Source organism: Lissotriton helveticus, chromosome 5_1 (genome assembly GCF_964261635.1).
Source record: "Lissotriton helveticus chromosome 5_1, aLisHel1.1, whole genome shotgun sequence".
Taxonomy (NCBI): Eukaryota; Metazoa; Chordata; class Amphibia; order Caudata; family Salamandridae; genus Lissotriton; species Lissotriton helveticus.
Genome location: NC_136065.1, coordinates 91,033,402 through 91,056,544, shown reverse-complemented (window position 1 = coordinate 91,056,544; position 23,143 = coordinate 91,033,402). Strand labels below are relative to the sequence as shown.

General features: G+C 43.4%; 1 protein-coding gene across 1 annotated transcript in view; it reads right to left on the bottom strand.

Annotated features, from left to right (window-relative positions):
- Positions 1 to 23,143, bottom strand: part of LOC144754197 (E3 ubiquitin-protein ligase TRIM39-like) — an 89,567-nt gene that overhangs the window by 31,282 nt on the left and 35,142 nt on the right. Inside the window, exons 2-4 of the mRNA XM_078641782.1 lie at positions 10,400 to 10,495; positions 9,083 to 9,313; positions 8,593 to 8,615 (exon numbers count right to left, since the gene is read on the bottom strand). Of these exons, the coding sequence (XP_078497908.1) occupies positions 8,593 to 8,615; positions 9,083 to 9,313; positions 10,400 to 10,495 (350 nt within the window). The remainder of the gene's footprint in view (positions 1 to 8,592; positions 8,616 to 9,082; positions 9,314 to 10,399; positions 10,496 to 23,143) is intronic.

The following is a 23,143-nucleotide window of genomic DNA, read 5'->3' as shown; positions in this document are numbered from 1 at the left end:
TAGATGGACATCTGTTGGCGTGAGAAAACATTTAGTTAAGTATTCGTGGGTAGCGCCCACTCTTTGTTTTGTTTTTGTTATTCTATCAGTGCACTAATCGAAGCAGAGGGGTAAGTATGTTTGTGCTGTGACTATATTGTCTTAAAACCTCTTGACGTTTGAAAAATCCAGTTCGTTACGAAATGCCTGGATTTAGTAAGTTTAGGAAATTCTGTTGCTTTGGTTGTTCTAGGGATTCCCGGCTAGAGGATTCTTGTCCGATTCCTCCGGTTGGGACTCCCACTTATGAGCTCTATTCGAAACATGGTCTTGGTCCTATTATTTTTAATGAAACATGGATCTGATACACAAAGAAAGATTGTGTTTTACAGTGGCCACAAAATGGTAGCTTTGAGCCCGATGTATTAAATAATTTGGAAGCGATTTTGTTTAAGAGAAAAGCCCGGCCGGCAATGTTTGACTCTTTCCGCCTCTGGCGTAAGGAAGCCAAACAGAAGGAAATTAAACAAGCAAAGAAAGATAAAAAAACGCAAGACATGACAATTTTACAGGCTGCCCAACAGTTTAAAAATGACGAAACTGATCAGCTGATTGAAGTTTCAGAAAGACAGCATCGTATGGCAATAGATAGATGTTATCCTGTGTTGCCTACTTCCTCAAAGAGTAAGGGTCCTGACGAAGATCCTTTCATGTCCCATTTACTTACACTACCTCCACCTTATGTATTAGGTGCTAATGCACCTCCATTACAACCTGCTGCTAATCCAGTTATTCCGGTTCTCGCACATTTGCCTCTTCCAGTGATTCCACTTCCGCCTCCTTTGCCACCGACTTCTGTACCTCAATCTTCTGTGCTTCAGTCTCCTTTATCTTCAGTTTCTTTTGCTACTAGTTCTTCTCCTGTTTTACAGAATACGTTGTCTCCTGTTCTTGTGTCGGATTCCCCTACAGCTCGAAAACGATTAGTTAACACTGTTTCTGGTCTCTTGTCACCTTTTCTTGGGCCTCTTTCTTTTTCTCCTGCTTCATCTCGAAGGCAAACTCGTAGTCAGATTCCAGAATCGGAAGAGCGGATTAAGTTAGATTCTCTTGCTCGTAATTGGATCATGAGTAGTTTACAGTATAGCGTGCGAGATATTTTAAACACTTTTCTTCAATGGAATGCGCCTACGCAGAGATATGTCTTCAATGTTATGTGTAATACTCTTATCAAAGCATGGGGAGATATGGATTTGGATTTACCTCCTCAGGGTTTGTTCGAGATACAGGATCAATTTTTAGATAAGGGATTTATTGTGGGTCCTGATGTAGAGCATGCTGTTCCAAAACTTGTTACTTTACGCCGCCGTAGACAAAGTAAGGGAGTCGTATCAGTTCCAGTGGATCAGAATGGAGCTTATGTCGATGTTGTAGCATTGGGTGTTACAGAACCATTTCTTTTGGATACTGGAGCAATGAGAAGATCTATTATACATTCCAAACTCCCTGGGACACCTTTGTCTGGCTTAACGAATGTTTCCGTAGGATTCTCTGGCGCCCCAGTTAGTAACCCTATTTCTTGTCATTTGCCTATTTCCATTGGTGCGTATGATTTAGAAGCTCCACTTCTTTTGACGACGTGTTGCGGAGAGAATTTATTGGGTTTGGATTTATTGAAACGCTTGCATGCTACATTGTATTGTTCCCCTTCTGGTGTACATCTTACTTTGGGTGATAAATTGACTTCTCCGATGTACGTATCTAAAGACCAACTGCCACTCGAATTGTGTTCACTTCCTGCTACGGGTCCGAATGATGTTGGTTTGCTTCAAATTCCGCCTTATGTGATTACTGTTAAGCCTGATGTTAAGTTGCCACGCATTCCTCAATATAAGATCTCTAATGATGGTGAGAGAGCTTTGCTGTCTATTGTTTATGACTTAGTTCAGAAGGGTGTGGTCGAGGAGACCAGAGGAAATGTTTGCAATAGTCCTGTTCTGCCTGTTCTTAAACGTACTGATCCTTCTCAGCCACCTGTGTATCGTTTTGTGATTGATCTTCGAGAGGACAACAAAATTGTTGTCCCTCAGTTTCCTGTTGTCCCGGACATTACTGCTTAGCTCACTATGATTCTTGCTTCGGCAGCTTGGTTTTCGGTTATTGATCTCAAAAATGCTTTTTTTAGCATTTCTATTGCTGAGGAGAGTAGGGATCTCTTTGGCTTCTCTTTTGGAGGCCGAAGCTTCCGATTTAAACGTGCACCTCAAGGCTATTGTGAGAGTCCCTCCATCTATAGTCAGGCTTTGAAATCTCAGCTTGACACTTTTTCTTTGCCTCCAGGTGCTACTCTTATCCGATATGTGGATGATTTGCTAGTGGCTGCCGATTTGGAAGCTGTTTGTAAAAATGTGACTGTGTTACTTTTGGAACATTTGTCTGACTTGTATCATAAGGTGTCACCTTCTAAGTTACAATATTGTTGCCAAGAGGTTACCTATTTAGGTCATCTCTTGTCAAAGGAGGGAAGGCGATTGACCCCAGAACGTATCCATGCAATTGCACGAATGTCTGTACCATCCACACAAAGAGAGGTGCGTGCTTTCTTAGGCATTACCTCTTATTGTAGACAATGGATCCCGAATTTCTCCCTGCTGGCTAAACCTTTGTTGGCACTTACTCTGAAAGATACACCCCAACCTCTTCCTTGGACTGATGAATGTCAGAAGAGTTTTTCTGATTTACATACTGCTTTGTGTTCTGCTCCGGTGTTGGGTACTCCAGACTATAGTAAGCCTTTCACACTCTATGTTCATGAGAGAGAGGGTTGTGCATTGTCAGTCTTGACACAACAATTCGGAGACAAACAAAGGCTATGTGCCTACTTTTCGGCTACTTTGGATCCAGTAGCCAAGGCATTACCTAGTTGTCTCAAAGCAACAGCAGCAGCGGCGATCTCCATTCGTCAATCTGCTGGACTAGTGTTAGATCATACTCATGTTATGGTGCCACATGCAGTAGATACCCTTTTGAACAGAACAAAGACACAACATCTAACGAGTGCTCGTTTGTCTGGATAGGAGTTGACGCTTTTAGCTAGTCACATACATATCAAGAGATGTAATGTTTTGAACCCAGCAACATTTTTACCTGTTTTAGATGAGAAAAATGTACAAGACCAGCATGATTGTTTTCTTCGTACAGAAGACGAAACTTAAGGTCGAATTGATTTAAAAGATACACCACTTGCGGATCCGGATGGAATTCTGTGGGTAGATGGATCTTGTTTTAAGCTTCCTAATGGCGAGACAACGGCAGCTTATGCTGTTACAACTTTGCATACAGTAGTAGAAACTGCACGCATTACACAGAATTCAGCGCAAGCTGAAGAGTTAATTGCATTAACGAGAGCATGCGTGTTGGCAAAAGGAAAGAGTGACCATTTACACAGATAGTCAATATGCCTTTGGCGTTGCTCATAGTTTCTGCCGTTTGTGGAAGGAAAGAGGATTCTTTACCTCCCACGGCACTAAAATACAGCATGGTCAGTTGGTAACTGACCTTCTTGAATCACTTGTTTTGCCTGCTCAAGTAGCGATTGTGAAGTGCAGTGCACATAAAAGGATTACTGAATTTTGTGCAATTAAGGCCTGCACTAATTTATCTTAAAATGTTGCACTGTGAAAGCACTTTACACGTATGTAATTTCCTAAAAACAGCCCTCAAATTTAGAAAAAGTATGGAAGGATAACCTCTACCTGCCCCGTTTTATTTATGTATATAAGTCTCTGATAAACTGAACATTCACATTTGTATGAGCTATGATAGGCTACTACGTGAGCCATTGTTTTAAACTGAATTCTTTTTAACTAATGAACTGTATATATATGTGTTTTTTCTTTGTACTTTTATGACTTTTTTCTACAATCGAATAAAGAAATTTTGAATTGAATTGAAATTGAAATTGATTACTGATGATGTGGGTCGAGGAAATGCATTTGCGGATGAAGTAGAGAGGGAAGCAGCGAAAGATGTTGAAAGTCACATGTATTTTGCGGGCCCCGCAAGATGGGTCGCAGAAGGAGGTATGTGTGAAGACACAGTAGAAAGCGTGAAAATGATTCAGAAGGAAGCGACTGGGAAAGAATTGAGTAAGTGGAGAGAGAGTACGGGAATGTTGGACACGATGGGATGTTGGACGGAGTTATCAGAGCATCAGTGGTGGTTGTTACCAGATGCGTATGTATTACCTGTAGTTACTATGGCACATGGACCAGCCCATATTAATGCAAGGGGTATATGTAAACTTCTGGCTCCAGTATGGCAGAATGAAGGTATTCCTAAATGTGCAGAAAATGTGGTGAAGCATTGTATTGTTTGTTTGATGCACAATCCAAGAAAGGGAACACCAACTCTGGCAGGTCATTTTGCTCCCCCTACGTATCCTTTTGAGGTATTACAAATAGATTAAATTCACATGGAACGTTTTAACAACCTCAAGTATGTCCTGGTGGTGGTTTGTGCCTTTTCCAGATGGATAGAGGCCTACCCCCTAAAGGACAATACTGCTGTGTCCACTGCCAAAGTTCTTTTGAAGGAATGTTTCCCGAGGTTTGGTTTGCCGCCCATTGTCTGGAGTGACAATGGGAGTGAATTCGTAGGTCAAATTAAGCAGAAGGTGTGTGTGGGTCTTGGTATTAGACAGAAATTCCATGCGGCAAACCACCCTCAGTCAGCGGGTTTGGTAGAGTGTTATAATGGCACTCTCAAGCTCCAATTAGCGAAGATTCAGGCCAGCACAGGTCTCTCCTGGCCTGATGCCTTGCCTTTGGCACTTCTCTCAACAGGAACGACAGTTCATTCTCGTTTGGGGCTTAGCCCATATGAAATTGTTTTTGGACGCCCAGCCAATGTTTGGGGAGTCCCTCGACCTAAGAAATACTCGGACATTCCATATCCATTGTTGGTTGACTATTTGCATGACCTCACCACTAAATTATGTGTTATTCGTCAACAGGTCCAAAACGCTTTGCCGGAGGCCTCCTCAGATCCAGGACACTCCATCCAACCTGGGATTGGGTGTGTCTGAAAAACTTCCAGAGGAAAAAGAACCTGGAACCTCGTTGGGGGCCGCCGAGACAAGTTTTGTTAACCACTCGTACAGCAGTGAAGGTCGTTGGGAAGAAAAATTGGATTCACGGCGTGCACTGCAAAAGGGTACCATTACCTTTACCTTATGACCAGTGGGTCCGAGAAGGTGTTGGTGATAGCGAATGTGAAAAGGTACCCAGATTTGTACCATTCAGTAGTGCACGCCTGGACTGGACGAGTTCTGAAAAAGAAGACGACGACGTTTTGCAGGAAGCTGTACCATCGCACTTGCGTCTGAATACGTCAGATCCAAAGACTTTGTTTACAGACCAAACGATACCTGGCAAGACGCGGTACAACCTACGACCAAGGTTGACCAAGGACAATTGACTTTGTGTTTTATAAATTGCTTTTATTAAAAACATTCCTTTTCCATTATCCATCAAGTTGCAGGGTCACGATAGGAGTCTTAGGCTGTGACCTGAATAGTGACTAGGTCAACAGGACTTGCAGTGTCATAGGACAGCTAACAATCACAGCCAAGTGATTAAGGAAGATTATCGTGAGCAACGCCTTTAGAGTAATGGATAACGAAATGGAAGGGGGCGATAATAAAATGATGAAAAGAAACCATTATAAAAAGTTACTGTTTAGTCGTTGTGGCGTAGCATTATGCATTTTAGTATGTTTATGCAGTTTATTAGCATGTGTAGGATGGATTGTACACATTATGCAGCCAGCACCTGCTCCTACTTCTGTCTCTTTGATCCCCTCTACTACTATTTCTCCGCACAAATTCTATGCACTCCCAGACCATGAGCAAATGAGGAGAACGGAATATCTCAACAATTCATTTATCCAATTGTTACATCAGCATCAATTGGTAGTAAATACTACTGACTGTTGGGTCTGTGGGCTCATGCCCCACAATACAGAGAGAGGGATGCCGTATTTAGTACTCCCATTTTCATATGAAGGTTCTGCTTGGGCTTATCTGGCTATGTTTTCTAACGCATACCAGAATCAACTTCGATATCCTCCTGGTGGGTCCTATAATGGTGGAGTAGATTTTAGCCACAGTCCTTTGACAAAGAGAATAGTAACAATGGCAAAAATTGCTGACATTAGTAAAATTCCCAAGGATGAGAAGCAAGCATATGATGGGTGGAATGTGACTCGTTATATCACTAGCCTCACTGACAAGATTAAGGAGAAAAGATCTCCACCGATCTGGACTATACCTCATAAAGGTAATTTGTGTTTACAAATAAATGGCCAGAACACTAAAATCAAACAGGAAAAGAGTAATTGTTCCCATACATATGTTTACACACCCTCAGTTTCTTCACCGTTGGTACCATCTCAAGGTACATATTTTATCTGTCATGATAGAGCTTATACATGGCTTCCCACATATTTCTCGGGAACATGTTATATAGCTTTCCTTCTTCGTCCGACATATACTGCTCCTGCAGATCATCACAGAAAGAGATATGGTAGAGGGGTTATTGATTCTGAAGACACAGCAGGACAAGAGGGAGGAGATTTTCTGAAAGGGTTTCTTCCCTTTTGGGGACCAATAGTTAATAGTAGAAACATCAGACGTCTAGTCCGTGTGGTCGATGCTACCATAAATATAACTTCGGGAGCATTGAATAATTTGACAGCTGAACTTCAGGCGGATCGTCTTATAACTTTACAAAACCGGATGGTTTTAGATATTGTCCTTGCAGACAGAGGAGGAGTCTGTAAATTAATTGGGTCTAGTTGTTGCGTATACGTTCCTGATAATGCCCCTACAGTATACCAAGCCATTTCTAAACTACATGTCATCTCCGAGTCCATTCATCAGGATACTGGAGATTGGTCTGTGATGGGATGATTTGGGGACTACTGTCCACATGGGGGTGGAAAGTATTAACTTTCTTTGGAGCGATTTTAGCGATCATCCTTTCTTGTTGCCTCTGTTTACAGTGTGGCCCAGCCATCTGTGGACTTTGTGCCACTGTATGCGTTCCAAAACCAGTGTCACAGAAAACAGAGAATATTAGAATGATGTTACAGCAACAACTCAATGACCTCATGACCATTGACATCGACTCAGACTAGCATGAGTCCTTTCGTGCTTTGCCTGAGTATGGCAAAAGGAGGGTCTGAGGTTACGTAGTTTTTGACTCCGCTTCGTATCTAGCCGCCATTTTGTGTCCAGGCGCCATTTATTGTTGCCTCACTCAGGCAGCACGGCGAACACGGTGTTTCTGTATTTTCAGCTGTCTACGTATCCTTCGTGTCAAGTGAACCCCCTGCCCTTGTTTACGAAACCGATGTCAGGGTCTGGCCGAGTCCACTAATCCATGTCTAGGCTGATTGATCTCTGTCTCGACTGACTGTTTGGATCTCACTATTCTTCCTGACTTTATCTTATTTGACTGGCCTTCGCTATTCTTTTCGTGTATTCTCTTGTTACATAAACTATCCTTTTAAGCATTCAAACGTGTTCTACCACCTGCAAATTGAATTACGGGCACTAGTGTTGATTAACTTGAGGGAAGGAGAGCACACGGGGTCTGAAGGAAGGGTGTGTTTTGGACATTCGATAGCCTGTTTTCGAACTATTCCTATTCGTCAGTTTTATATGTTTGGGAGTGGGCATTGTAAATCTGTGTCCTATAATAGATTGTGTGCCACGGAATTAAGTGGCAGTCTCCTGAGAATCTACTTTTTGTAACTTCTAGGACCACTGTGCTTAGCTGCAGCTAATAAACCTGATTTTCTACGCCCAACAGAGTGTCTCGTGTCTCTGTTCGACAAGGCAGGTGAACCCGGAGATATTAGGCTTGCCCTGCGCCGCTTGGCCCATAAGGCCCGGTTCTCCAGACTCAAGAGGCTTCTATGGACTGGAGGGAAGTAACTGCAGACAGAAGATATTTCTTAGAACTGGGAACAGATCCAAGGATTACAATGAGGTTTACGAGAACTGGATGTGGCCTCTTCTGATTGGAGGGAATTTACTAAAGAACGAGGCCCGAATATGGCTTTAATAAAATCCCAAAGATATTGGAAGGCACTAAAGGGATGGTTTGAGGACTGACATCATAGTTAGGAAATTTTGAATGAGTTTGTGCACAACCACTGGAGACTTTCGTTGCTTCTATTTTCTGTGTGTTTAGGCTACCTTTCTTAGGATTCAGGTAGGTTTTAAAGATGCAGGTACGTTTTGAGAGGACAGAAGCTTGTTCCTGTAGCAATTACTTCAGGACTCAAAGGAGTTTTCTGGTGACACACAGTGATTTAAAAAAAGGTATCGAGTTTCTTGATGGCGCAAGGGAATTTTCCAAAGACTTACTTTTTCAGGGGAATCAAAGGTATTTTCTGAGGACTTAAGGGGATTTTAGATGCAAAGTGAATATATTAGGATCTGAAAGTTTCCTAACACTTTGTGTGAGCTCAGTAGTGGCATTTACACATGTACGCAGCAAGAACTGATCCTTACACACTGAGAGGAGGATAATAAATCAGCCTTACCTGCTTAGGGTGCTTCTGACATCCTGCAAAACAGAGAAACAAACACAGTAAAATTAGTTTCCAGAGAAGTTGTTACAGGTATGGCAGTATTTTTAGGAGTGAAACACTTCTAGCCGTCTATGGTTAGAACTCATTAGGGAGCTATTCCTCTTGCAGTCTGTAATCTTGTGAACTGAGTCACATGACAGCACAATCTGTAATAATTTGACTGGGGGCACCTGGCACAGCACAGTCTACGACATCGCATGACAACGCACAGAATGTGAAATTCTGAATGAGCTCATGACATACAAGAAACTGACATTCGGAATGGTTATTACTTAACACAATGCCATATTTGTAATGGAGTCCCATAACATAGCACATTCTGATATTCGGTAAGGGATCGCTTGGCGCATTGTATGATGTTCCGCTCACATATTTAATAATGCACCCAAAATATTAATATTTCACTTCCTTCTATTGTTTTATTTACCAAACAGTATCTCACCTTTAGGAGTTCCCACACTGGCACCTCACATTTCTTTTCTATCTCTGTTATTAAGGCATTGAGAGAGGTGATTTCATTGGACAGTTTGGAGATCTTTGCATTTTCTACCATGGTGATTTTCTTCTCCATCTCCTCCAGTTTTTTATGCAGTGTTTGCTCATTTTCTTTCAGGAGCTGCCGCAGTTTCTCAAACTCAGATTCATATTTCTTCTTCTCAGTTCTTAACTTGCTCTGTCAGAAGCAAAGAAAATCTGGTTAAATATTAATAAAGTTTACCACAAGCCATCTTAAGAGTAGGAGTCCAGGAGGAGGGTGGAGGGGTTGATAGTCTCTTTAAGAAAATCAAACCACTAGAGTGCTTTTCTTAATTTCCTTACTGCAGCCTCTTACTATCTTTCCTTCTACCATCTCCAGTCCTTCACCCACTCCTGCCTTCCCGCTTTTCCCCCAGACACCCCATGAACTGTAGAGAGGTCAGGATTTTCTGCAGAGAAGTTCGATCCACGGAGAGATTACAAGAAAGAGAACTGACCGCAGTCAAAGATCCAGAGACAGACTGAGTGGAGAGACTAGCTGAAGTTAAATGTGAGTCAATGTGACTGACAGCTGAGAATGTAAAAGATGTGATCCCCCAGGAGACGCTGAAGGGGTATCCTGCTATGGCACTCATTCAGAGTGATGAGGAATCACACATCTGGTAATTTCACATTCAAAGTTATCTGTATTCTGTTACAAAATTGTGTATTACAAGATAAATCAATGTTACTGCACCAGTTTCTGCAGGTAAGTCAGTGCTTCATAGAGGAAAGTAGAGGAGGTTGGATACACATCTTGTCCTTAAGACAGGAGCCTGTGTGTTATCAGGTGAAGTAAGGTTAGGGACTGGCAAGTGTGTGCACTTGCCAATTCAACATGGCAGTCCCAGACTGCACACAGTCTCTGCAATGGCAGGCCTGAGACACACTTTACAGGCTGTTTGCATGGGTGGCACAATCTAGAGCTGCAGCCCACCAACAGCATTTGATTTACAGGCCCTGGCACATGCAGTGCACTTTACTAGGGACTGACTCATAAATCAAATAGGTCAATCATGGAAACACCAATCCATAACACATTTTACCACAGGAGCACTTGCACTTTACCACTGGTCAGCCGTGAGAAAAGTCCGCAGAAACATTACGCCAGCAAAAACAGAGTCAAAACCAGGAGGTCAGAAAGCAAAAACTCATGGGAAACACGCCAAAAGATGCCAAGTCTAACACATGGGTACATCCATATACAGAAACACAGGGCACCGATCTCAGTGCAGCCACTCACCCTCATGGTTTTATATTGTTCCTCTTCCTTGACTTTAGACTCCAGAAAATATTCCTCCTCTTTCTTCAAAAGACGCAGCCACTCTTGAAGATTTACCTGTGGAGACGAGACTGCAAGAAATTAGGGCAGATCTGCACAGTGCGGTCTTACTTATAAAAAAGTCACTACAGTGCCTGCCACACATGCCCAGACAGAACGTACCAGTCATGCATTAATATTTTAAGTATCAGCCACATCTATCCAGAATGTACGTACCGGTCGCACATATGAGGATTGTGAGCACCAGCCCTAAGTATCACAGACAAGGACACAGACACCTGTGTCTCTTTGTTGGACCTGTCCTTGCATAGAAGGGTTAGAATCTCGGAGCTCCAGGTAAACATGTTTTATCATTTGCACTTACTGCTACTTGATAACGAAACTGTGCACACCTTATGCCTAACATCATGCAAACATTTCAACTTGGCACTACTCTAAAAAACAAACTTCGTCATAGTGACACTATCAAATAATCCAGAACACCACAACATTTTGTGTATATATCAAATCAAATAAGTTTTTATAAGTGCAATAACCATTTATACTGCACATACCCCAAAATATTAGTGAATACTGTGCAGTGATAGAACCTAGTTCCAACATTCAACCTGGTTCACATGCAGGCACATCCTGGACGTCCTGATCTCTGAAATTAAACCCTTCCACACATAGATCACACGTTCAAAACAGGACAGGGGTGGGTTGCAGTCATACACAGGACATTCTGACCCTCACGCTTAGTAACTCTACAGTACCCAGGCCTTTCAAGCTCCTTTCCTCCCTCTTCTTTGTCAATCTCCAAAATACCTCATTTCAACTTATCTACAGACCACCTAGACCAAAGTTAATAGAAGAAATCTCAGACATCCAACCTCTGCCTCCATCCAACGCATTCACCCACCGGCGTCTTCTGCCTCCCCCCCAACTCCAACATAAAATGCATGAATCAAGCCTTCAACGCACTTCTCAATACATTGGGGAAAAAATCACAAATGCAACACACCAGACCTTATTCTATCAGCATCCACTAATATATGCAGCCAGACACCTGGTCCGACCACCTTGTCACCCCCTTCATCAAGCGCAGTTTTCAGGTCAGTGAGGGGTCGTTCCTCTCCTCCAGTCATCCGCTGTTTTGTGGAGTTCTGAAGGGCTCATCTTTGAGCCCTACACTATTTAATATGTATGTCTGCCCCTTATCAGATATCATATGTTCCTTAGGTTTCAAGATGGTATCCTATGCAGAAGATACCCAGTTGACTGTCACGCTGCCACCAGACGTGGACTCGGTCTCTGCAAGACGTAACAGCTGCTTAGTAAAAGTGTCAGAGTGGATGGCAGCTATTTCTCTGAAACTGAATGGTGGTTAAATTGAGGTTCTATTTCTGGCAAACAACCCATCTTTCTGGGAAGAGAGCATTTGGCCATCCCCTCTAGGTGAACGTCCTACCCCCTATCCAGAAGTAAAGAGTCTAGGAGCCGAGTTGGACACCCCTGTTTTAGCTTCATTTTACAGTTCATATTTTATTCATTTTTAGTGAGGCTGCTTTTAGCGAGGATTTGTACACATTTTATCAGCTGGCTTTCTTTTAGGAAAATGAGAAACAAGCTTCTTGTTTAGTTAGCTCTTGCATGACATGCAATCAGTACTTTCTGTCCAAGGCTAAAGAACACTGCGGAAGATAAGCTAGTTTGTGTTACCCATTCAGGAGACAGCTTCTAACACTTACGCACAGCATTGCATCGGAACTGTACTTTTAATACAGTATGGCTTATTATTTAAATGGTGCACTGACTCATATGGGACACAGGGCATTCCAGCCACGATTCTCCTGGGACACATGCTGTGCAACATGCAGTTTGTCTGGCGCTGCTCTACCAGCCTCTACAGATGATTGCCATCTACATTGTGGGCTGACTCATAACATGGCCTCAAGTATGGGGTTGGGACTACTCCCATGGATCAGGCAAGGCAGAAAGGATACACCCGCTATACTCTCAGCATGGATATAGAGTAGATAGGTACTTGTAGTACACCTAGAACCACATTAATCATCGTTGAACTGTTTATCTTCTTTACCATGTTTATAGTGATGATTACGTTGCTTTGATTCATCAGCCCAATCGCAGCTCATTCTCCTTATGCTAGACTAGCAGCCCGTCCCGACGTTGTCCGGGTATGAATTGCTGCCGGCCAGTAGTATATTGTTTTGTAGGATTTCGTTTTGATAGCATTTCTTATCTGTGACAGGCCTCTGAAACGCTCCGATTCACAGTGCACTGCTGATGCACTAAAGAGTGCGCATTCAGTAGTGTGTGAACTCGAGTTTCCCTACTTTATTTTTCCTTGCAATATTATATAGCGCGAACTCGACACCATGGAATGAGCACAATTTACATTACAGAAGAACACATACATTTGTGGTAGGCACGGGGAGTCAAAGCGATTTGCCTGAAATCACAAGATGTTGAGCTGATGCCGAGATTCGAACGTAGCTCCCCAGCTCTAAAGTTCGCAATTCTAGAACTTGTGGCGGGAGGTGTGTCTAAAAGTGTATGTCGGTGCTGGCCATCAATGAGAGAGACCTGTGCATTTTTCAAATCGGTAGTGAAAAAATATGAGTATGTTGCTGGAGATGCGGGCCGCCGTGCCACCAATGTACTTACCGGGGGAGGGTAAACACCCATTATTCCGCAACTTTCTTTCCGCATACTTTCATTACGAAAGTACCATGACTCCGCAATGCCATTATAACGCATGGCATTACATTTTATATGCTTTTACCACGCATACATTTACAACGAAATTCGTTGTAAATGCATGAATGGTAAAAGCATGTTTTTTTTAATGTTTGGATAAGGTAAATATAGGTATAGGGGTATATGTTTTGGGGTACTGAGGTATATGTTTTGGGGTGTTTGGGTATTTTAAGCGTTCAGATATAGTTTTGGGTTAAGGGGTACAGGGGTAGTTTTAGGGTTTAGGGATAGGTATGAGTTTTGGGGTACAGGGGTATTTTAGGGTTATGGGGTAGGTTTGGGTTTTGGGGTACAGGGTTATTTTTATGGTTCAGGGCTAGGTTTGCGTTTTGGGGTACAGGGGTATTTTTAGGGTTCAGGGGTAGGTTTGGGTTTTGTGGTACAGGGGTTTTCTAAGGGTACAGGGGTATTATAGGGTTCAGGGGGTAGGTTTGGGTTTTGGGGTACAGGGGTATATTTAGAGTTCAGGGGTAGGTTTGGGTTTTGGGGTACAGGGGTATTTTAAGGGTTATGGGGTAGGTTTGGGTTTTGAGGTACAGGGGTATTTATAGGGTTCAGGGCTAGGTTTGGGTTTTGGGGTACAGGGGTATTTTTAGGGTTTAGGGATAGGTTTGGGTTTTGTGGTACAGGGTATATTTATAGGGTTAAGATGGGTTAGTGTTTAAGGGTGTTGGGGTATTTTAAGGAGTAAGGGTGGGTTATGATTATGGGCTGCAGGGGTATTTAAATGGAGCAGGGTGGACACCCGGAGCTGGAATGTACAGAACCTGGGAAGAAAAAACAATGAAATATTGGGCACAATGCTCGCTTATTTTTCTCGTAATCCCACGCCCCGCACATGCCCACGCCCCCAGCCCACGCCCACAGCACACGATATGAGACATGGCATGAAGGGCGGAACGTACCACACGCCCCCAGCGTTTGTCACGCCCCCAGCACACTGCAGACACGCCCACAAGGGACTACTTTGCTGGCACGGTTCTTTTACCTTTTAAATGTATATGGTGGGCGTCTGCATAGCCTATGTCCTTCTACTGCAACTGCCCTTTCCAACGCTGTATTGGGTGTTGTGATTAGTGCTGTTTCCTGAGATTATCCGCATCAAAGGTTTGGGCTCTCTCTTTATTATATTAGTATAGATTTCGACAAATGTATTGAAAACTTACTTTGCATGCTTGTGTTTCAACTTGGCATGCATGAGGATGCAACCATAGCGGCATGATCAGTTTCTTCGACTTCCCTGGGGAGTCAGAGTGTCACGTTCAGGTTGCCATAATCAGCTTCCACCCCAGGAGGTTTAAGGGTTTGGGTGAGGCACTGTGAGCTAGCCAGGAATCGGCACAACAGTCAAACAGTCTCTGATGCTGTGGACAGACTCAGTCCTACACAATCTGAGGATCTGCTTTCCAGAAATACGCAGTCCTATTGTCGAAGTAGGAACCATATAACACCACACTCCTTCTGCTTCCAACCATCCCCCATTCCCACACCACCCAATGGATCTTCTTCAATCCAGTCTCGCACATGGATCTCTGCAATATCCTAAACTGTTGTAAGGACCTCTTGGACAAGAGTTGGTTCCCCCCGTTTTGTCCTGTAGCTCCTAGAAATACACAGGTCATTTGTTGGCCAACATAAACTAAGGGCTTGGTGTCAAGACTGATTCCGGACACCACCGCGGGATATGTCAGCCTGAAGACCAGCTAGCTCACAGTGCCACCATAAGCTCCCTAATCCTTACCAAGGAGCGAATAGCTACTGGCAACCACTGAACATGACAACCCTTCACCACTCAGGGATCGTGGAAACAGTACAGTACAAACGTAAGAGATTACAAGCACCAAAAGTGTAAACAGTAGATATATTTCTACCTTAGGGCTAAAGCAATGAATATGTGCAAGTATATAGAATATATTATATAAAATATATATATATATATATATATATATATAAATATATATATATATATATATATATATATATATTTATATATCAGTAATCTCAGCGTACTCCTAATGCATACCCTATGTAAGTGTACCTAGATGTATCTAACATGCATATAGATGTAAAAGCATGAATGCCGATGGACTAATGCATATATGAGGACAATATGCCAAGACTAAACTGGAGGAATTTAATACATACCTAACCAAGGAACCATCCAACCGAGAAGTTTACTCAACACGCCCTGTGGAAGCCCCAGGCCGAATGGCCATGTAAAAGGACCGAAACACGTGTTGGCTGTCACTCTTCTTTTCCTCTGTGACTCAAATCTGTGCAAACAAGTCACAAACACGAAAAAAATCAACAAATAAATATCTCTATCCTGCACACCTTGTTCCGGAATTTACTCCAGGAAAAGAAAATACCTATAGCTTGTCAAGACATTCATTTGGAACCACTTTTTGGAACTAGGGGTCAGGGGTCTCCCCCTGTAACGGACATGCATCATCATTACTATTTGCTCCATTAAAACGGCTAGTAAGGGTTTGGGACCGATACCCCTCTGTTTCCTACAAATGTAAAAGCATGTATGTGGGTGTGAAGCCACGTATCCCAGAGGAAAGAGCCAACCCCATTACCTGGTGGGAGAGAATGAAGGACCCAGTGTCAGCGTGGGAGTGCCTCCTCTGTATGCCCAGTGAAGGTGTATTTCTTTTATAAGAAAAAGGTGCCCACAGGGGTTCTACCTCGATCGATATGTTATGGTTGCAATTATGCAAATCAGCCTAAATCAATACTTGCAACTGTGCACAGTAGGCCTGTCTAAGGATGACGAGGGCGGTGATTTTTGTATAGTTATCATACAGAGTGTGCAGGGGATGAAGATATGGTACTAAGAATCCTCATTCATAATAAATGAGGAAAGTTTTCAGAGAAAACTAAACAACAATTATTCAACTCATAACTGGGTAAAAGGTTAGCGCCAGAACTGTTATGTAGTAAAAGGTAGGATGAATGTAGGGGAAAGGTCGCATTACTACTTAGGCCTAACTTATGAAGTATAACACCCACTGTTCATCTGAAGGTCGATAATGTCAACTAATACTGAAATTAACTTGCTAAAAGCATTTCTAAAATCAGTATCTAAAAACATCATGTCAAAAATTGTGAAAAAGATGCTGTTAAAGTTAAAAGAGCTCTAAAAGTCCTCTAAGAGTCAATATATAATTAGGCTCACTGAGCACATCGAAAGCCATGGTGCTCAGTTGAGAGCAGAAAATAAAACAAAAACAACAATTTCCATTCCAATTTCGATTGTTTTAGAAAAAGGCCGAATTGTACCCATCACTCGGAGAGCCGAATTGTTTATGTGTCGTTTGAGGGAGACGTAACATCACTGTCACTCGCATTCACAGACGACATTCCTTCCAATAATACCTCAAGTGTCGGGTCAATTGAGCAAACGTGATCTTCTCTGGTTCCCACAGCAGCTGCTGAGGAAGCACTTGCCACCTGCGTGCCTTTTGCAGAGCCATTGTTCGTTCCACCAAGAGCTGAATCATCCCGTGGAGGCTCTAAGAATGCCATCATCAACATGGGAGTACGCTTGGGACAATGATACACTAGGGCCTTAAGGGGCCCAGGAGTAGGTCTATGTCTGGTGGCGCAAACAATAGAAGGGTCAGACACAAGTCCAATACGCATTCATATCCGCAGAGTAGGCAGTGGAACACAGGCGAGATGCAGTCAACAAGGCTGGTCTGAATGATAGGAACCAATGCTCACTTAGTTCCTCAAGCCGAGGTGTTCCCAGATTAGCACCATGCGTTCAAGACAACGTCGTACCAGCAGGGGTCATTCCATCTCCCGATGAACTCATATGTCCATTGCGAAGCAGAACAATTCAAATTAGGATGCCCACTGGAAGTAGTAGGACCAGCGGAAGCCCTCCAAAAACGCTTCCCAATATGGAGTGTATCAAGGATGGAATTACTGCGAAGATGGTCTGAAAGGTGCTAACCAGTCCAGGATCTATACCTTTAAATAGGTGCATGATCCCCCTTCTATCAGACATGTTAAAGATATGATGAAATATTTCCTTGAAAATGGAGCATGAAGTTCGTACGGACTAGAGCTTGTATCTCAGACAAAGAAGTTGCAACCTGGAGATCAAAAGTCTTTTGTGCTGAGGTTAAGGCCAAATCTTGCTGAAAAAGCATGGCTTTCAGTCTGCTCAGAGAATCAAACCGTATAAAGGAAACATTCAATGAAGGCCACAGTGGCGCCTCACTAACTGTGTGGGTCGGTGGAAACAATACTTGAATACAAGTACCTCTGGAATTAACTATCACCAGATATGCGATGCCTGGTACCATCCCACAGCAGGCTTGATCATTTAGCATTAAGTAACTTCCATTTGAGAGCCACTCGAACACCGGATGAATCACTGCAGCTGAGGAGCCCTTCAAATAACAGGACGAGTTTGCAACCGAAACGTTACAGGCCCCGTGGAGTGTAATCTCTTTGCAAACTAAAGATCCACTATAAGTATTTTTAAAGTTTGAACCACTGTGAAAAACTTCAGTGTTCCCATTTCTACATCTGAATCTGTACGGTAATTCTCAGTACTCCTGTAAGAACCCCTTACTCGGCCATGGTGAAAGGGAATTGGTCCAGTTTTTCAATTTGAAACATGGTGTATTTTTCTTCTCTTCGTGCCACAATCATCTGTCTCTCTGTTAGGTTATATACAAAAAACAGAGACGTGCTGTTGATGTAACCCCAGGGCACGTGCCCAGAACGCAAGGATTGTAGCATCCAGTTTAGTAGTATAATGGAGCGCAATTGCTGTTGCTGTAAAATAGACAAATCTAGTTCCATTACATCGATTGCAGAAGACACAATGATGCTCAGTGAATAAATTCTGGATGATAGTGTGGTCATGCCATTGTCAACCACAGCCAAACCCTTTTCTAGGTTAACTCTATTTACAAAATCTATCAGAAGCCTCCTGTTGGGAGATTTTCCATAATTAATGGTTTCTGGGGACCTAACAAAAAAATCCCTGAGATCCATGTCCTCTGACAGAAGGAAAAAGTGTTGCTTCACCCGAGACAGCATCGAGGTTTTCAGCCACTCTAGGCATAACTTACTGTCACTGTAAGATGTCACCACCCCAACTGTTCTGGCTGTACATAGCGTGGGTCAGGCCTATGGATTCTAAACCCTTTGGTGGTACTCCTAAATCTAGACTGACACCTATTTGTGTTGGCAGGCCAGATCAGCCATCCCTTCCAATGGGGTCTGATGAATTCTATGAACCATTGTGCAGGATGACATCAAATGTATCCTCACTGTGTATTGTATCATTTTTCTATCCCTCAAAGTGTGTTGGTGAGGGAATTTGAGGTTTGTTCAAATCCTTAATCTTGGCTAACCCAAGACAGGAAGTCTTGTTCAGGAAGATTATTTGATGTGGTATGAGGCAAGCTCTAAATTGGGCCTCAGTTCAACGAACCTGCCAATCTTGAGTCACCCAGACAGATTTTGTGTCTGTAGTGTCCCTTCACTGGTCGATACCCTGTAAAGACAGTTGGGAAATAAAGGAAGCAGAGTAAATCACCTTGGTGTTAATGAGCACATTTTTCTTTGCATGTGTAGATGCAAGCTTATAGTAATAAGAGGCCGGGTCTGAAGTGTCAAACCCAGAAAAATAAGCAAACGTCTGTGCAAATGTTGATGAACTACCTTCAGGTGGTGTTGAGCAATGTTCCCATTGATGGTAATTTAAACCATTGCACGGGATACTTACTTTGTGCAAAAAATGGTGACCATAGTGTTGGTAACCAAACATGGTATCAAAATTGGATGTTCCATCATACAATTCATCATGTGCAAATGCAGCATATTGTTCTAAATCAGACATCATTGCACGCACAGTTTTAATGTCCCATATAAAATCATTTGAAGAAACTTTAAACAAGTGTAGAATTTTTAAAAGTTCAGATGGACCATATACATCATAGAAAACCCTATCTCACACTATTTCCTCAGGAACTGGAACTACTGTAATGTTCATTAAGGACAGGTCCCTTTGTTCATGGTGTAATGATGCATGCATATTTAAAACCAAGTTCACATGCAGTACTGCAGAGTATTTAGGGAGGTAATGTTCATTCAGAAGGAAGAAAAAGACAGTCACTATACCAATCCAGAGGACCAGGAACAGTAGACCAAATCCAATCCAGAGCTGGAGCCAGGGATAAACAAAGTAATTCTTTTTCAGCCAAAGGTAGAACTCACAAATTCATTGTTTGTGTGGAACAGGCAGTGGCAGAGTCTCGGATTCACATATATCTGATGAGAAGTCATTAAAGTTGATGAATAGCCAGGCGCAAGTCGATTTATCTTCGGTAGCTTAGCAGGTTTTATGGAACTGGCAGATGACTCATTTAGAAACATTAACATAGACGTCGGTATTTGGCCAAATTGAGATCTGTGTTTCATTTGTGACTTGATGTTGTTCAATCTCAACAGGTACAAGTTGCATTTCATTGTTGGTAACTTCTTCATTTTGCAGGGTGGAGTCATCAAAAGTTATTAGTCTTTCCATCTGAACTTCCTGCATGGTAGTGAGAGGAGAGTGGTGGATCCCCAGGTGACCACGCGGCCTACTGTTGAGAATCAGCCACATAGTGTGGGTTGATCAGATCAATTGAGATGAATCGCTTTTCTCTGCAACCGGTAAGAGGCTGAGGAAGTCCTGTTCTTGTTCCTTCAACAGCCAGGACAGGTACAGGCGCTCTGTATGATGGCCCATATTCTTTCTTGTCCACAATCTTTTCTCTGACCAGATCTCCAACTTCCAGGATCCTCGCAGGTCTTGTTGGGACTGCTTTCACTTTCCCAATGATGGTGCGTTTTACTTGGACATTGCTATGTAATGCCTGAAATTCTTTGAGTTCCTGTAAAACAGCCAAACAATCATTGATGCCAAATGCTTTTTCATCTGCCACGGTGCTGCCACTATCCAGGTCAGGTACCCACATCCCTATCCCAAACAGGACGTCATATGGGGTATGGCCCCCAAGGGATTATCTTTGCAAGTTGCTTAGTGCCCTCTGGACCCCATATAGGTGACTGACCCAACTGCCACCCGAGCCCAATATCCTAGCTGTTAAGGATTGCTTTAAGTCACGGTTCTTCCTCTCCACAATCAAAGTTTCTTCGGGATGATAAGGGGAAGAGTACTGCAAGGCCACAGAAACTTCCCATTATTTACAACAAGGGGTGGTGATGGACAGAGTCTCTGAATTAAGCAGAGTACTCTCACCCAGTCAAGAGATCAGGGCTAGATCCAACACCGTTTTTTAGCTCATTGCACCATCCCAGTTTCAGAACCTGGCTGTATGCAAATTAGTCTGTCCCTGGCCCAGTGCATCATGGGAACAGGGCAGACCAGACTACAAAAGCCAATTCTTACACTGGGAAGGAAACAAGCTTCCGGGGACCGGTTTCTGGCATTACAGCCGTCTTCGGCCCGGCTTGCTTGAATCCTGATGGTGCAATGAGCAAGGGACTCACATCTGAGTATACCCTTCCACGCTTAGGGTGGACAAAATTATTTACAACAAGGGGTGGTGATGGACAGAGTCTCTGAATTAAGCAGAGTACTCTCACCCAGTCAAGAGATCAGGGCTAGATCCAACACAGTTTTTTAGCTCATTGCACCATCCCAGTTTCAGAACCTGGCTGTATGCAAATTAGTCTGTCCCTGGCCCAGTGCATCATGGGAACAGGGCAGACCAGACTACAAAAGCCAATTCTTACACTGGGAAGGAAACAAGCTTCCGGGGACCGGTTTCTGGCATTACAGCCGTCTTCGGCCGGCTTGCTTGAATCCTGATGGTGCAATGAGCAAGGGACTCACATCTGAGTATACCCTTCCACGCTTAGGGTGGACAAAATTATTTACAACAAGGGGTGGTGATGGACAGAGTCTCTGAATTAAGCAGAGTACTCTCACCCAGTCAAGAGATCGGGGCTAGATCCAACACAGTTTTTTAGCTCATTGCACCATCCCAGTTTCAGAACCTGGCTGTATGCAAATTAGTCTGTCCCTGGCCCAGTGCATCATGGGAACAGGGCAGACCAGACTACAAAAGCCAATTCTTACACTGGGAAGGAAACAAGCTTCCGGGGACCGGTTTCTGGCATTACAGCCGTCTTCGGCCCGGCTTGCTTGAATCCTGATGGTGCAATGAGCAAGGGACTCACATCTGAGTATACCCTTCCACGCTTAGGGTGGACAAAATTATTTACAACAAGGGGTGGTGATGGACAGAGTCTCTGAATTAAGCACAGTACTCTCACCCAGTCAAGAGATCAGGGCTAGATCCAACACCGTTTTTTAGCTCATTGCACCATCCCAGTTTCAGAACCTGGCTGTATGCAAATTAGTCTGTCCCTGGCCCAGTGCATCATGGGAACAGGGCAGACCAGACTACAAAAGCCAATTCTTACACTGGGAAGGAAACAAGCTTCCGGGGACCGGTTTCTGGCATTACAGCCGTCTTCGGCCCGGCTTGCTTGAATCCTGATGGTGCAATGAGCAAGGGACTCACATCTGAGTATACCCTTCCACGCTTAGGGTGGACAAAATTATTTACAACAAGGGGTGGTGATGGACAGAGTCTCTGAATTAAGCAGAGTACTCTCACCCAGTCAAGAGATCAGGGCTAGATCCAACACAGTTTTTTAGCTCATTGCACCATCCCAGTTTCAGAACCTGGCTGTATGCAAATTAGTCTGTCCCTGGCCCAGTGCATCATGGGAACAGGGCAGACCAGACTACAAAAGCCAATTCTTACACTGGGAAGGAAACAAGCTTCCGGGGACCGGTTTCTGGCATTACAGCCGTCTTCGGCCGGCTTGCTTGAATCCTGATGGTGCAATGAGCAAGGGACTCACATCGGAGTATACCCTTCCACGCTTAGGGTGGACAAAATTATTTACAACAAGGGGTGGTGATGGACAGAGTCTCTGAATTAAGCAGAGTACTCTCACCCAGTCAAGAGATCAGGGCTAGATCCAACACCGTTTTTTAGCTCATTGCACCATCCCAGTTTCAGAACCTGGCTGTATGCAATTATTTTGGCCACCATGAGTGTGGAAGGGTATGCTCAGACATGAGTCCCTTGCTCATTGCACCATCAGGATTCAAGCAAGCCGGGCCGAAGACGGCTGTAATGCCAGAAACCGGTCCCCGGAAGCTTGTTTCCTTTCCAGTGAAGAATTGCTTGGTAGTTTGGTCTGCCCTGTTCCCATGATGCACTGGGCCAGAGACAGACTAATTTGCATATAGCCAGGTTCTGAACTGGGATGGTGCAGTGAGCTAAAAAACGGTGATGGATCAAGCCCTGATCTGTTGACTGGGTAGGAGTGTTCTGATTAACTCAGATACTCTGTCCATCACCACCCCATTTTTGTAATTACAGAAACTTCCCATGGCTTCTTTGTAAGCCCGAGAGCTAAACCCAGGGTCACTGTCGGAATGTAATGTGCCAATTGTGTATGTCCCCGATGAAGACTCGCATATCCTTTATAACAGTTTGGGAATCAGCCGAATGTGGAGGCCAAACCCACAGGAATCTAGAACATGAATCCACAACCACCAAATGTACTTGTAAGCCTGTAAGATTGTAGGGGGCTGCAGTGGTCCAAATAGATACATGGGAGAGGTCTGTCTGATATTAGTAGAATTAATCCTTATCTGCGATCCATGTTTGGTATTACTCTATCCCCCACTCTTGGAATTTGAGCATACAGAATGTTTTGTGCACCTAACTTGTAGGAGTACTTGAGTGGAAAACATTTTGGCAAGGCAGAGCTGTTACGCAAGGTGTTAACAGCTATCATTATCTGTCCATCTATTCATATATTAGAAAAGGTGATTGCAGCAACGGCAGCAGTTTGCACTGTCACCTTAGCAGCTTCATCAGC